Here is a 13,036-nt window from a genome sequence, read left to right as displayed (position 1 = left end):
AGTCGGGCCCCAGGGGCTGCACCCTTAAGGAACTGAGAAGGGCCACACACCCTTCTCATAGTGCCATCAGCTCTCAACCACAAACTGAACCATCCTACTGCTCCAGAGAGTTCTCTCAAGTTATTACGATGCCAGTTATTCCTAGAACAGTGCTTGGCACTTAGTAGGCACTGAATAAATATTTGCTGAATAAATGAATCTGGCAGCAGTATAATTAAAACAACCACAATGGATTGTTTTTCGATCCAAATTCAGAATTTGATTCATTATCCAAGGGGGGAAAAACGCAAACTGCTTTTTCTGTGCCCTTGGGATTCCTTTTTACAGCTCGAGTTGATTTTGTGACGGACAAATGAATGGGGAACCTCAAGGAGAGCAAGAGAAATACACAAATCTCTCCTAGGTGTTCATCCATCAGGGGTTGCCTCCTCCTCCAGACAGCTTTGGTAAGTCCCCCAGTTTTAAACGGACAGGGGCTGCTAGAACCAACACTTTTTTTGTACCAGTCCATTTCTAGTTTTCTAGGGAAAATGGCTGGAGGTAGAGTGAAGAATGTGACCTAAAAAATGTATGTGATGCAGGTACTGAGATATCTTGTTTTTTTAGGTAAAATAGGAAGATGACAAACGGTATTAGAAACACTTTTGCTACACAGAGCCTGATGACTAATGTCAATGAAGTTAATTCATCTAATGACATCCCAATCCTATGTCTTCCCTTTCAAATGCCTAAACACAAATAAACAAGGGTGGAGGTAAGGAAGAGTGTTGCATTTTGTATGAAATTGAAAAGATCTAACTCTGTAGAATGACTGAAATAAGAATACATCCAGGAGGAAGTTCTCATTTCCCTCCTCCAAGCCCACAGTTCAGCACTATTACCATGTGCTGTGTCTGACTGAGGCTCCTGCTAGAGGCCACAAGAGTTAGCTGGCAAAGACCCTGAACCTGCAAGCTGCAATGCTCACCATTACCCTTGGCGAACTTAAAAGAGCAGTCTCTGCCCCTCTCACGGGGTATAGACTTGACACTGGCCATGTTGTAATAGCTCCCCCGGTGATTCTAGCTTACAGCCAGGGCTGAGAAAACAGTTGGCCTTTATTCCCCATGAGGTGTTCTTTTCAACAGTGTAGTGCACATTGTCTTGAGCCTCCATAAATAAAGAGCATTGTTAGCACAGAATTGATACAACTCAGAAGGAACTGAACTGAAGAATCCCAAAAACTTACTTGGAAGCCCTTTGGGATGTTGCCTTTCTGAGGACTTGTTTGTGATTGGATGGGGGTTTGGGGACCAGGGAGGAGGAAGAACTTGGAGGTGGCATCACTTTTTGTGGCAGAGTCGTTGGCTTCTGGCCACTGGCTGTGGCGCTTGGAATTTTGCAAGCTGCACCGTTATTTACTGTCCATAAATTGGAGTTAGGTAGTGTCTGGCTGCCAAAGATGGCCTAAGAGAAAAAGACAAAAAAAAAAAAAAGATTGATGGAGATATTCTTCACAGTCCGTTTGCTGTAAGTGAATGACTGGTTTGCAATCTTGAGAGGAAACAAAAGGAAAAGGGAAACCATTCAAATGAAGCAATTTTAAAGAAAAAACATCTCCTCCAATAATGCCAGTGCAGGTTTAGATTCAGAGAAGGGAAATCTCTTTTAGCAGAGAGTGGAGATGGTCTTGTTGAAAGTGCCCTGGGCTAGGACTCAGGGCAGCTGGGTACTATGTATTGTCCACAGACGTGAATTAGAGAAGCATTTGGTCTCTCCTGGTCTTAGTATTTCCCTTCATTGTTAAATTCAACAAGAATTTAATGAATGCCTCTTGTCGGGAGTCAAGTACTAAAAATATGCCACAGAACAAAAGTGACTTGCTGCTGCTAAGTCGCTTCAGTCGTGTCCGACTCTGTGCGACCCCATAGACGGCAGCCCACCAGGCTCTGCTGTCTCTGGAATTCTCCAGGCAAGAATACTGGAGTGGGTTGCCATTTCCTTCTCCAGTGCATGAACGGGAAAAGTGAAAGTGAAGTCGCTCAGTCGTGTCCGACTCTTAGCGACCCCATGGACTGTAGCCTACCAGGCTCCTCCATCCATGGGATTTTCCAGGCAAGAGTACTGGAGTGGGGTGAAAAGTGACTTGAACCTGACTCAATTCCAGCCCACTCACAGAACTCTGAACTCCTCTAGAAGGTCTGCACCTTTGAGGAAAGAGAAGGAGCCAGTGTGGACTAGTAACACCTTGATGACCTAAAGATTAATGTTAAGACCTACATTGGAAACATTTTCACAGTAAAATTACAACATGGATACTGGTTATTATACATGAATACAAGATCAAAACAAGGGTATTTTTGCTTAGAAGGTAAGCCTACAGATACTAGATAAAGACCCCCAAATCATCTAGACATCACAAATACCAACATGTACCTGTAGGAAGGATGTACACTAAATTTAATTGTACACTTCCTCAGAGAGAGGCTTAAAACAACTCTTGCAACTTATTTACCTCATTAGAAATAGTATTTTTGTGTGTTACAAATTTTGTTACTCATTCTTGAAATATGTTAACACTGCTTTCATTATGCATGCCTCATAAAACATTTAAATATAAAAGGGTATTAGGAGGAAAATATAACTGACAAGACATAGCACTTTTTATTAAAAGGACTTCTGGCAGTTGACTTCCATTTATAGGCACTACATTTCAAGAGGCAATGGGAGAAATGTTATTTTCTCATGGCAAGGCCTGAAGGAATATCAGATGCTCTCAGGAGACATTCACCGTCTAGGTAAACTACGCTAGCAGTGTTTCTGTACTTTATGAATTTTGGTTTTTGAGATATAAAAGATGAACCGAGTAGCTTTAGTAAAGCAGTGTTAACCAATCCTTCTATACTAACCCCTTGGAATGTCCCATTTCAGGAAAATGTGTCCAAAGGTCCCTGGTTGGGAGGTTACGGGGCAGGGGGGATCGGTGTTCCTGTGTGGAAGGAATGTGTTTGGTTGAGAGGCTTGACAAAGAGCAAAGTGATTCACAGGTGGAAGATCATGGCGGTTTTTTACAGACCAACTGGACTGAAATGGTCCTCATCTCTGGAAACACCTGAGAGGGAGCTGAAGAGTGGCTCACTTGCCTCTATCTCTGATCAGAGGCGGGGAGCCAAGGAAGACCTGAGTCCAGGGACAAAGCCTAGAGTGCAGGGCTGCAGAGCGTGTACACGGGGCTGTGCACGGGGAAGCGGGGAGTGGGAACAAGGGGGTGGGCCGTCTGTAGCCAAGGGCTGCAGCAGAGGCCGGCTTGTGGAACTGGCTCAGAAATAAATCCACTCCTTTCAGGCACCATATCTGAGGACCTAAAAATCTATGGGAGAGATTCAACTGAAGGAAGAAGGGTGGCAGGAAAGGGTGACCCCAGACTTCTATTTTCACCACTACCTCCCAACAAGTGAGCTTAGACTGAAGAGTGCTTGCAAGATGCCTCACTCAGGGTGGGGAGGAAACCAGAACTGACAATGAGGGCTGACGAGTTCTACACTGGCCATCTATAAACACATCCACTGGATGAGAAGTAGAGGAGGAAAACCATTGTTAGTGAAGAACTCATGGAAATAAAAGCATTCTTTATTGAGTTAGGTTTTTCACACAGTGACAGAACTGCCATCAGGAAGAACATCTAGTCAATACATGTTGCCGTGGTGACAACTTAACCATATTTCAAATTTGTTTAAAAAATCTTCCTGGGATATCTAAATACAAATTAAAAGATGAATAAAAAGAGCAAGATCAGAACAGTGAGTACGGTAAGCTTCTATTTGTGTGAAAAAGGAAAAAGGATACTTACAAACATATCTTTATATGCCAATACACATACACAAACATATATACCATGTTGGTATCTGCACAGAACAATTCTGAAAGGATTAAAAACAAAGACTGGCAGCCTCCATGGAAAAGAACTGGTTAGCTAGGGGTTAGGGGAAAAGGGAAACCAATTTTTTACTCTATATCATTTGTGTCTTTTTGAATTTTATACCATCTAAATGTAGTTAATTATTCTAAAAATAAATTATTGAAAAGTCAAGAGTAAGTCAAGCTCTAATAAGATGTAAGCAGACAGTGGATTAACTTTCTAAGTATAAATCAAAATATCAAATGAAGCCCAGCTGGTTCGAGGACTTGCCATTAGACTGTGTTGAAGAAGGAACTGACAGTTCAACACTTATTGTGGCTTCAAAATCAGATTAGGTCATCAGCGAAAGCCAAAGGCTCATGGAAGTGGAAAGGAACATGGCTCTACAGTCAGGTGTGACAAGTGGTTAAGGCGTGATAAGTCGGACATGCTCAGTTCAGTTCAGTTCAGTCGCTCAGTCGTGTCCGACTCTTTGCGACCCCATGAACCGCAGCACACCAGGCCTCCCTGTCCATCACCAACTCCCTGAGTCTACCCAAGCCCATGTCCATTAAGTCGGTGATGCCATCCAGCCATCTCATCCTCTGTCATTCCCTTCTCCTCCTGCCCTCAATCTTTCCCAGTATCAGGGTCTTTTCAAATGAGTCAGCTCTTCGCATCAGGTTGCCAAAGTACTGGAGTTTCAGCTTAAACATCAGTCCTTCCAATGAACACCCAGGATTGATCTCCTTTAGGATGGACTGGCTGGATCTCCTTGCAGTTCAAGGGACTCTCAAGAGTCTTCTCCAACACCACAGTTCAAAAGCACCAATTCTTTGGCACTCAGCTTTCTTTATAGTCCAACTCTCACATCCATACATGACCACTGGAAAAACCATAGCCTTGACTAGACGTACCTTTGTTGGCAAAGGTATGTCTCTGCTTTTTAATATGCTGTCTAGGTTGGTCATAACTTTCCTTCCAAGAAGCAAGCATCTTTTAATTTCATGGCTGCAATCACCATCAGCAGTGATTTTGGAGCCCAGAAAAATAAAATCTGACACTGTTTCCACTGTTTCCGCATCTATCTGCCATGAAGTGATGGGACTGGATGCCATGGTCTTAGTTTTCTGAATGTTGAGCTTTAAGCCAACTTTTTCACTCTCCTCTTTCACTTTCATCAAGAGGCTCTTTAGTTCTTCACTTTCTGCCATAAGGGTGGTGTCATCTGCCTATCTGAGGTTATTGATATTTCTCCTGGCAATCTTGATTCCAGATTGTGCTTCCTCCAGCCCAGCGTTTCTCATGATGTACTCTGCATATAAGTTAAATAAGCAGGGTGACAATATACAGCCTTGATGTATTCTTTTTCCTGTTTGGAACCAGTCTGTTGTTCCATGTCCAGTTCTCACTGTTGCTTCCTGACCTGCATACAGGTTTCTCAAGAGGCAGGTCAGGTGGTCTGGTATTCCCATCTCTTGAAGAATTTTCCACAGTTTATTGTGATCCACACAGTCAAAGGCTTTGGCATAGCCAGTAAAGCAGAAATAGATGTTTTTCTGGTACTCTCTTGCTTTTTCGATGATCCAGAGGATGTTGACAATTTGATCTCTGGTTCCTCTGCCTTTTCTAAAACCATGCTCAGTTTTCTAAAACGGACATGCTCAGTCGTGTCTAACTCTTTGCGACCCCATGAACTGTACCCTGCAAGGTTCCTCTGTCTGTGGAATTCTCCAGGCAAGAATACCGGAGTGGGTAGCCATTCCCTTCTCCAGGGGATCTTCCCAATCCAGGGATCGATCCCAGGTCTCCCTTATTGCAGGCAGAGTCTTTACCATCTCAGCCACCAGGGAAGCCCATAGTCAGGTGTGCCTGGATTCAAATGGAGGCTCTGTCACTTATAAGTTGGGTGACCTTCCAAGTTACTTAACCTCTCTGAGATTTAGCTTCCTCATCAGCAATTATAATCACTTGGCTGGACTGTGGGGGATTAGATGAAGATCAATAAGTAAACGTAGCCCAGGCACTCAGTAAAGGTTTCGTGAAATAAATCAAAGCCCCAGGCACACAGCAGAAACTGAAACAAGTCTGCTTATCTGCCATGACTTGTGAATGGTAGTTGGTTCTGTGTTTTTCAGAATATTTTTCTAGTCTTATGATGCTGCTCACTAGCTGCAAAAGCAAACTCATAAAATGAAAGCACACGTGTAGGTTCCCCAGATTATATTTACGCAATTCTTTTTGGCAGAACAGCCTTTTCCTCTTCTAAACGGTTATAAAAATGCATTCATATCTGTCTTATCACATTTAGCACAATTACCTTGTATTACAGCCACTTATACACATACTTGTTTCTGCGTCTGGACAATACATACTGGAAATGCCTGCCTTTGTACCTGATTAATTTTTGTTTCACTAACAGTGCCAAGAAGACTGCCTTGTGTACAAAAGATGCTTAATAAACATTTACTCCGTAAGTGAAGGAAAAAACACCTCATATTATACCAACTACTAAATTCCTATACAAGAAAATAGACAAGTTTGTGTTTACATGGAGATGCAATCTTGTAGTAGAATCATTCTTTGGAGTTTGAATAGTGAAAGTGCCTAGTGTGTTTGTGTTCAACTTACACTCAGCCACATTATATAAGTTAAGCCCTTCTTCAGATTCCAAGTGAAAATAAATTCACCTTCCTAGATGCACATACTGTGGCAGGACCTCAGACACTTGTTCTATAGTAATAAGATGAGTTTTTATCTCAAAATCACAAAATAAACTAGGAGAATTGATTGCTTAGGAGACTCACTTGCCTGGATACTAATAATTCTTCTCCCCAAAACTGTCCTGATTTTGTCTGGGTAGAAACGTGTGCCCACCTAGAACATTATATTTCCCAGTCTCTCCTGTACCTTGAGATAACCCTGTGACCTAGTTCTGAATGGTAAATAGAGAAGTTTCAGGTGCAGTTCTGGGAAACCTCTTCAAAGGGGGCAGACTGGGTTGGCTGGTGCACAACTGTTGCCCTTTACTATTGCTTTTCTTCACCCAGAACACAGCTATCTACTTAGAGGCGGACAAAGCAGTTCCTTGCTAAGGATTGCAGAGGATAAAGACAGGAGGAGCATGGGTTCCTGACAGCACCATGGACTTTAGGAGCACCTATATCTCTAGATGCCTGATTATACAGGGGAAAGAAAATCAGTCTTTAACTTTAAACAGCCATGGGTGGGAAGTGTTCTATTATATGCAGCCAAATGGAATCCTAAGTGAGCTGAGATATAATTCTCAATCTACCAAAGAGTCAAGCTTGTTTCAGCCTCAATATAGTAAGAATGTAACTGCATCTCAAAAATAGCAGAGAGTCTTCCCAAATACAGTAAAAAGCTTCTAGTTTCTCATTTGTCATTTGGGGATCATACGCTCATAAACTAAATGGATAATGAAATTATTATAATTCTATGCCATCCAAAATTCCCCAAAGTCAGTAATGTGTCAGACAAGTTCCCAAATGTTGCACCAAAGCCAAGGCTAAGTGGAATGAGATTAAAGTAATCAAATCTGATGAGAAGAAAACCAGAAAGTACTCAGGCAAAGATAAAAGCAGACATATAGATGTGTGTAGAATATTGACAGAAATCAGCCTCCCCAAGCCCCCCTCTGCCCCTCCCCTACAGCCTATATTGACCCTAATCCTACAAGTCTACCACTATGACAGATTATGTGAACTATTTTGTCCTGGTATTCATTCATAAATAAACAGGAGCATTATATAAAGTTCTCATCGTGTAATTTCTGAGAACTGTGAGGTCTGGACAGAGTATTAGCACTCTGCACTTGTGGGCTAACCCAGGGATGGGGCCTGCACTGTCATCAGTCACTGTCCTGGGAATGTGAAAGTGGTATCAGCACCAGCCTCCACTCAAGACCTGGTCAACAAACTCAAGCCTTTGCTTCTTTATTGGGTGTGGGAAACAGCAATGCTTTAGCAAGGACACTCAGAGAAAACCACAGTTGGAGGGTTGGCTTGGCCCCAGACAAAAGACTGGAAAGGCCCTCCTTCTCCCACAACAGAAGGGTAATCGTGGGTGGGAAGGAGGAATCTGTGATAGACAGAACACAGACTGCAACTTGGAAGGTCACATGGACGCAAGATCTGGGTTCTCTTACTTGAAAGATAATACTGTTCAGAGATTAAATTCTGGGAGGCTGTGTGGTGTGTGTGTGTGTGTTTTAATTCCTTCCAGAGAAACACCCCTTTCAGTCTTGACTCAGGCTTCTTGGTGATGGAGTATAACTGAATGCCTCCCTGCAGTGAAATAACTCTCTAAATTCATTTTTTTAAAAATTAAGGTAGATGAAGCAGGCAAATATTAACCTCTACTTGAGCTGGTTAACGTCACTTTGTACCCCTTTTTTCTCTATCAGAACAGCAAACATTTTAGGCATTTTTCTCCCCAAGTGAGATTTTATCCTAGTTAGGATAAGTTCCCATAACATAGCTTCTAGTTCTGGCAACTCAAGTACTGGATGGCTTATCTCCCTGAGAAGGTAAGATGCTAGTCACTCATCTTTACTACAACCAGGCTGAGAGTTGCTCAATGCAAAGAACACATGACGTGCAACCATACGATGCTATAAGAAAAAAGGCAGGGGGACAGTGCTGTGCTTAGTTGCTCAGTTGTGTCCAACTCTGCGACCCCATGGACTATGTAGTCTGCCAGGCTCCTCTGTCCATGGAGATTCTCCAGGCAAGAATACTGGAGTGGGTTGCCATGCCCTCCTCCAGGGGATCTTCCCACCCCAGGGATCGAACCCAGGTCTCCAGCACTGCAGGTGGATTCTTTATCATATAAGTCACCAGGGAAGCCAGGGGGAGGGTAAGGGTAACTATCTCTATTTTGGCAAAATCAAGCTTCCAAAAGGCTTTCATCCCATCCTGTATGCAGTTCTTGGCTGTCTTCATTTCACAGTGTTTGTCAGCTGGGGCAAGTCTGAAAGCTGAGCAAGATAAAGAGTACAACTTCTGGTACTGCAACCAGCAGTGGGTAATGCTAGGACCTCAACAGGGATGGGGCAGAAACCCTGAAGATGCTCTGGTTCATACACAGAGAGAGGGATGACATGGGCACTGAGACAGGACTTTGAGATGCCAAAGAGATCTGGAAGTCCTCTGGATTCCCTTCCATTTCTAAAACCAGTTAAGAATTTATTTCTCCTTTAGCAACCAGGAAAGAAGGCTCTTATTAGTTCCAGTGACCTATTCTAAAGGATGTGAATACAGATGCTTACTGGGACAGAACAAATGAGAAGAGAGTATTATTCACCAACCAATTGAAAACACTGCGCTACAGGCAGGCCCTAAATCAGCTGTACCTACCAACATTTGAGAAACAATGCAGGCCATTAAAAAGAGATAACTCAAATATACTTACAGGCTTCAGACTCCTGCAACTAAGCATACAAAGATACCAACAGTGCCTCTTGGTTGATTTCTCAGTAGTATTGAGACACTTGAACAGATCTTGGGCTAGGTGTGTGTTACAAATAAAGTCCAACTATGGGGTCACAAAGAGTCAGACACGACTGAGTGATTTCACTTTCACCTTCATGAGGCAGCTGGCTAAGGCCAAGGCTGCAGCCCATCATCAGAAAACTACCTAGCCCTAAGACATCACATAGACGACACTCCCTCACTAGCAGCCCCATCACCCAACCAAATGACAGTTATACATTGGGAGAGCCTTATATTCTGATGGCAAATTTAGACTCCAATGATTGTAGATTCTGCTTTGCTTTATATTTATTCCTCCCTCAATGCTCAGAAATATCTGTCAGACCAACGGTTTTTTCGAATCACGTTCATTAAAAAAAAAGGAAAACCATTTTAAAAGTCATTTCGAATTCTATTCTCTGATAACCTCTAGTAATATTTCAACTCTTTTCTGTGTATAATCACCTATTTTCCATGTATATTACACATTATTTCTGTGGGCTTACAAAAATTAGTATATGATATCTGATTTTTTGGAGACTTTTTCATTCAAATATCTACCTTGAGCATTTGTTCCATATCTACAAGGGTAGACCTAGGGCACTGTTTTTAACGGATATCTATTTTCTATTGGGCTTCCCTGGTAGCTCAGTGGTAAAGAATCTACTTGCTAATGCAGGAGACGTGGGTTGGATCCCCGGGTCAGGAAGATCCCCTGGAGAAGGAAATGGCAACCCACTCCAGTATTCTTGCTTAGGAAATTGCATGGACAGTGAAGCATGTCAAGCTATAGTCCATGGGGTCACAAAAGAAGTCAGACATGACTTAGCAACTAAACAACAACAACATTTTCTATTATAGTTTATCATAATTTACTTAACCAGTCATTAACAGTAGAATACTATAAACTAACACAGTAGATCTTTATTTGCAATTAAGGAAATAAGTTCCAAATACATTTAAAAAAAATTAATTTATTTATTTTAACTGGAGGCTAATTACTTTACAATATTGTATGGTTTTTGCCATACATTGACATGAATCAGCCATGGGTGTACATGTGTCCCCCATCCTGAACCCCCTCCCACCTCCCTCCTAATACATTTTTATGTGGGAAAAAGTAGGCCCCCTAAAATTTTATACTTTCATTTTGAAATCACACACACACATACAGAAGTTTTCACCAGTTTAATTCTCTATTTAAGAACAGTGTGATAAACATCATGTTATTTCTATCTTTTGATATATGCCAGATCATTTCCGTGAAACAAAATAGCTAGATCAGAAGGCTGCTGCTGCTTCTGCACCTTTTTTTATACATATTCTCAAATTGCTCTCTGTAAAGGTTATACCAATTATATTTCCATCAGTATGTTTGGAAGAATAACTTCCTTAACTTTCCTTGATTATTGTAAGTAAATACTACATGTCCTATGGAAAGCTGGCTCCTAATTTGTTGCTAGCACTGTTTCTCTTTTTCTCTAATGTTTATAAGACATTTATGCTTTTGGACAAGCATATTATTCTTTTAACCATTTTACCATGGTACTATTAATCATTCTTTTTACTCTTTCTCCTCATGTCTCTAGCAATAATTTGCATATAATTTTCTGCTGTCCAAATAAGTAAATATTAGTTTTTAAAAATGTACTAATTAGTATTTTATGAGCCTTGAACTTCTAAAATCACCTTCTTAAATATCATTTAAACCAATCATTTAAACCAAATTTCTCCTTCTGGCACCAGGGGTTTGACTAAAACCCCAAGTTGAAATTATAATGCTATGGATGTGTACATGAATGTTCAGTCGCTCCATTATGTCCAGCTTTGCAACACCATGGACTGTAGCCCACCAGGCTACTCTGTCCATGGGATTTTCCAGGCAAGAAATACTGGAGTGGATTGCCATTTCCTCCTCCAGGCAGTATTCCCGACCCAGGCATCTCTTGAGTCTCCTGCATTGGCAGGTGAATTCTTTACCACTGAGCCACCTGGGAAACCCCAAAGATATGTACATATAAGGTTGAAAGTAATATACAATAGAAGACATGTCTGCATCTTCAGGTTCACTGAAGTCTTATTAGAAGCAGCTAAGATGTGGAAGCAATCCAAATGCTTATCAACTGATGAATGGATAAAAAAAAAATGTATATACATGTAACAGAGTATTATTAAGCCTTAAAAAACAAAGAAATCCTGCCATTAACTACAACAGATGAACCTTCAGGATATTATGGTAAATGAAATAAACCAGTCACTAAAGAATACTATGACATGATTTAAGTGATACGAGGAATCCAAAGTAATCAAATTCACAGGAGCACAAAGCAAAGTGGCGAATGCCAGGGGCTGGGCGGAGGGGGAAGCAGGGAGCTGGTCAGTGTGTGTGGAGTTCCAGCCATGCAAGATGAAGAAGTTTAGTAATCTGTTGTGCAACCACATGCACACAGTTAACACTACTGTATAATAAACGATAATCACTAAGAGGGTAAATTTATGCTCTGTGTTTTTTACCACAATGAAAAACAAAGTAATACATAACAATAAGAGCAACAATTTTTTACTGAGCTTTTATCATGGTCAGCATTGCTTTAAGTGCTTTACATGACGTATCATATAACGTTTCCAACCATTTGTGGTGGGTCCCACCATCACCTCCATCTACCGAAGAAATCAGAGCACAAAAAGGTTCCATGGTCTGTCCACGATGGCACGTCCTGGGAGGAGTCTTATTCCATGGCCCCACTACACTACACTGCCTTCCTCACTGATGCCACAGTGACTCCCTTTTTACAGCAAATCCCCTGAAGTCAAATCTATCTCCCTTCCACAGCAAATCTAAAGCAAACCTAGCAATGTGTCCAATTTTTACCAGATGCATTTAAAAGACAGAGATTTCACTTCATTTATTCCAAGAAGAAAGGGTTGAAAAAAATTTGTGCATAAGCAAATCTTTGTTACTTACTTGGAAAGTTAAAGTGTGCAAGAATATGTGTGTGTGCATGTATAATAAATAAAGGTAACCTCAAAAGATCACCAATAACCCCAGACTGACAGTTCAATTGGTTAAAAAAATAGTTCATAGCCTTACTTTCAACTGTCTCTTTTATCTTTCATTTACTAGTAGTTTTAGGGAATTATTTCTATATCAGGGCCCTTGTTCTCCTAATAAAGTGTTTGTCTCATATCTTCTGATGAGTAAAATGAAAAAATCAGACAAGGTAATCTCTATGTTCCTTTACAACTTTAAATTCAGAGGTTCTAAATAACTAAGTTGCCTTTGTCTTCAAATGTATAGTTTATTTTATTTGGCTCAGAATATCACATGTTGACCTACTGTTTATCTTATATAAACTTTGCTGTCATATAGCTATTAAGTTTTTTCCTGTGGCTGCATCCATCACAGATGGATAGGGTTCTTTATGTTTAAAGATGAAGTCTTTCATCATTTCACACAAAGTTACTGCTGTGAGTCCCTCATATGCCCGCAGAAAAACAGAAAACAGCCAGAGGTCACAGAGTGAGGGGAGGGAATGAAACTGGCCACCAGGCAACTGTAGCAGAACCCACATTTTAAGGGTATACAATAAACAAGGTCAATCCCAAGCAGCTGCTAGGTGAAGAGTTGTCTCTTAACATAACTACAGCCAAGTGGGGTTTTGAGTTT

General features: G+C 41.2%; 1 protein-coding gene across 50 annotated transcripts in view; it reads right to left on the bottom strand.

Annotated features, from left to right (window-relative positions):
- Positions 1-13,036, bottom strand: part of TTLL5 (tubulin tyrosine ligase like 5) — a 317,966-nt gene that overhangs the window by 78,624 nt on the left and 226,306 nt on the right. For 48 of the 50 annotated variants that reach the window (XR_014059294.1, XR_014059293.1, XR_014059296.1 and 45 more), the window contains one exon: positions 1,229-1,446. The exons of the other annotated variants lie outside the window; for them this stretch is intronic. Coding sequence is in view for 43 of the 48 variants with exons in the window: in XM_081509290.1 (XP_081365416.1) it covers positions 1,229-1,446 (218 nt within the window). In the remaining 5 variants the exon portion in view is untranslated. The remainder of the gene's footprint in view (positions 1-1,228; positions 1,447-13,036) is intronic. 50 annotated transcript variants of the gene reach the window in all.

Source organism: Giraffa tippelskirchi, chromosome 7 (genome assembly GCF_054371585.1).
Source record: "Giraffa tippelskirchi isolate mGirTip1 chromosome 7, T2T-mGirTip1v1.2.pri, whole genome shotgun sequence".
NCBI classification, from domain to species: Eukaryota; Metazoa; Chordata; class Mammalia; order Artiodactyla; family Giraffidae; genus Giraffa; species Giraffa tippelskirchi.
This window is presented reverse-complemented; position numbering and strand designations above follow the sequence as displayed.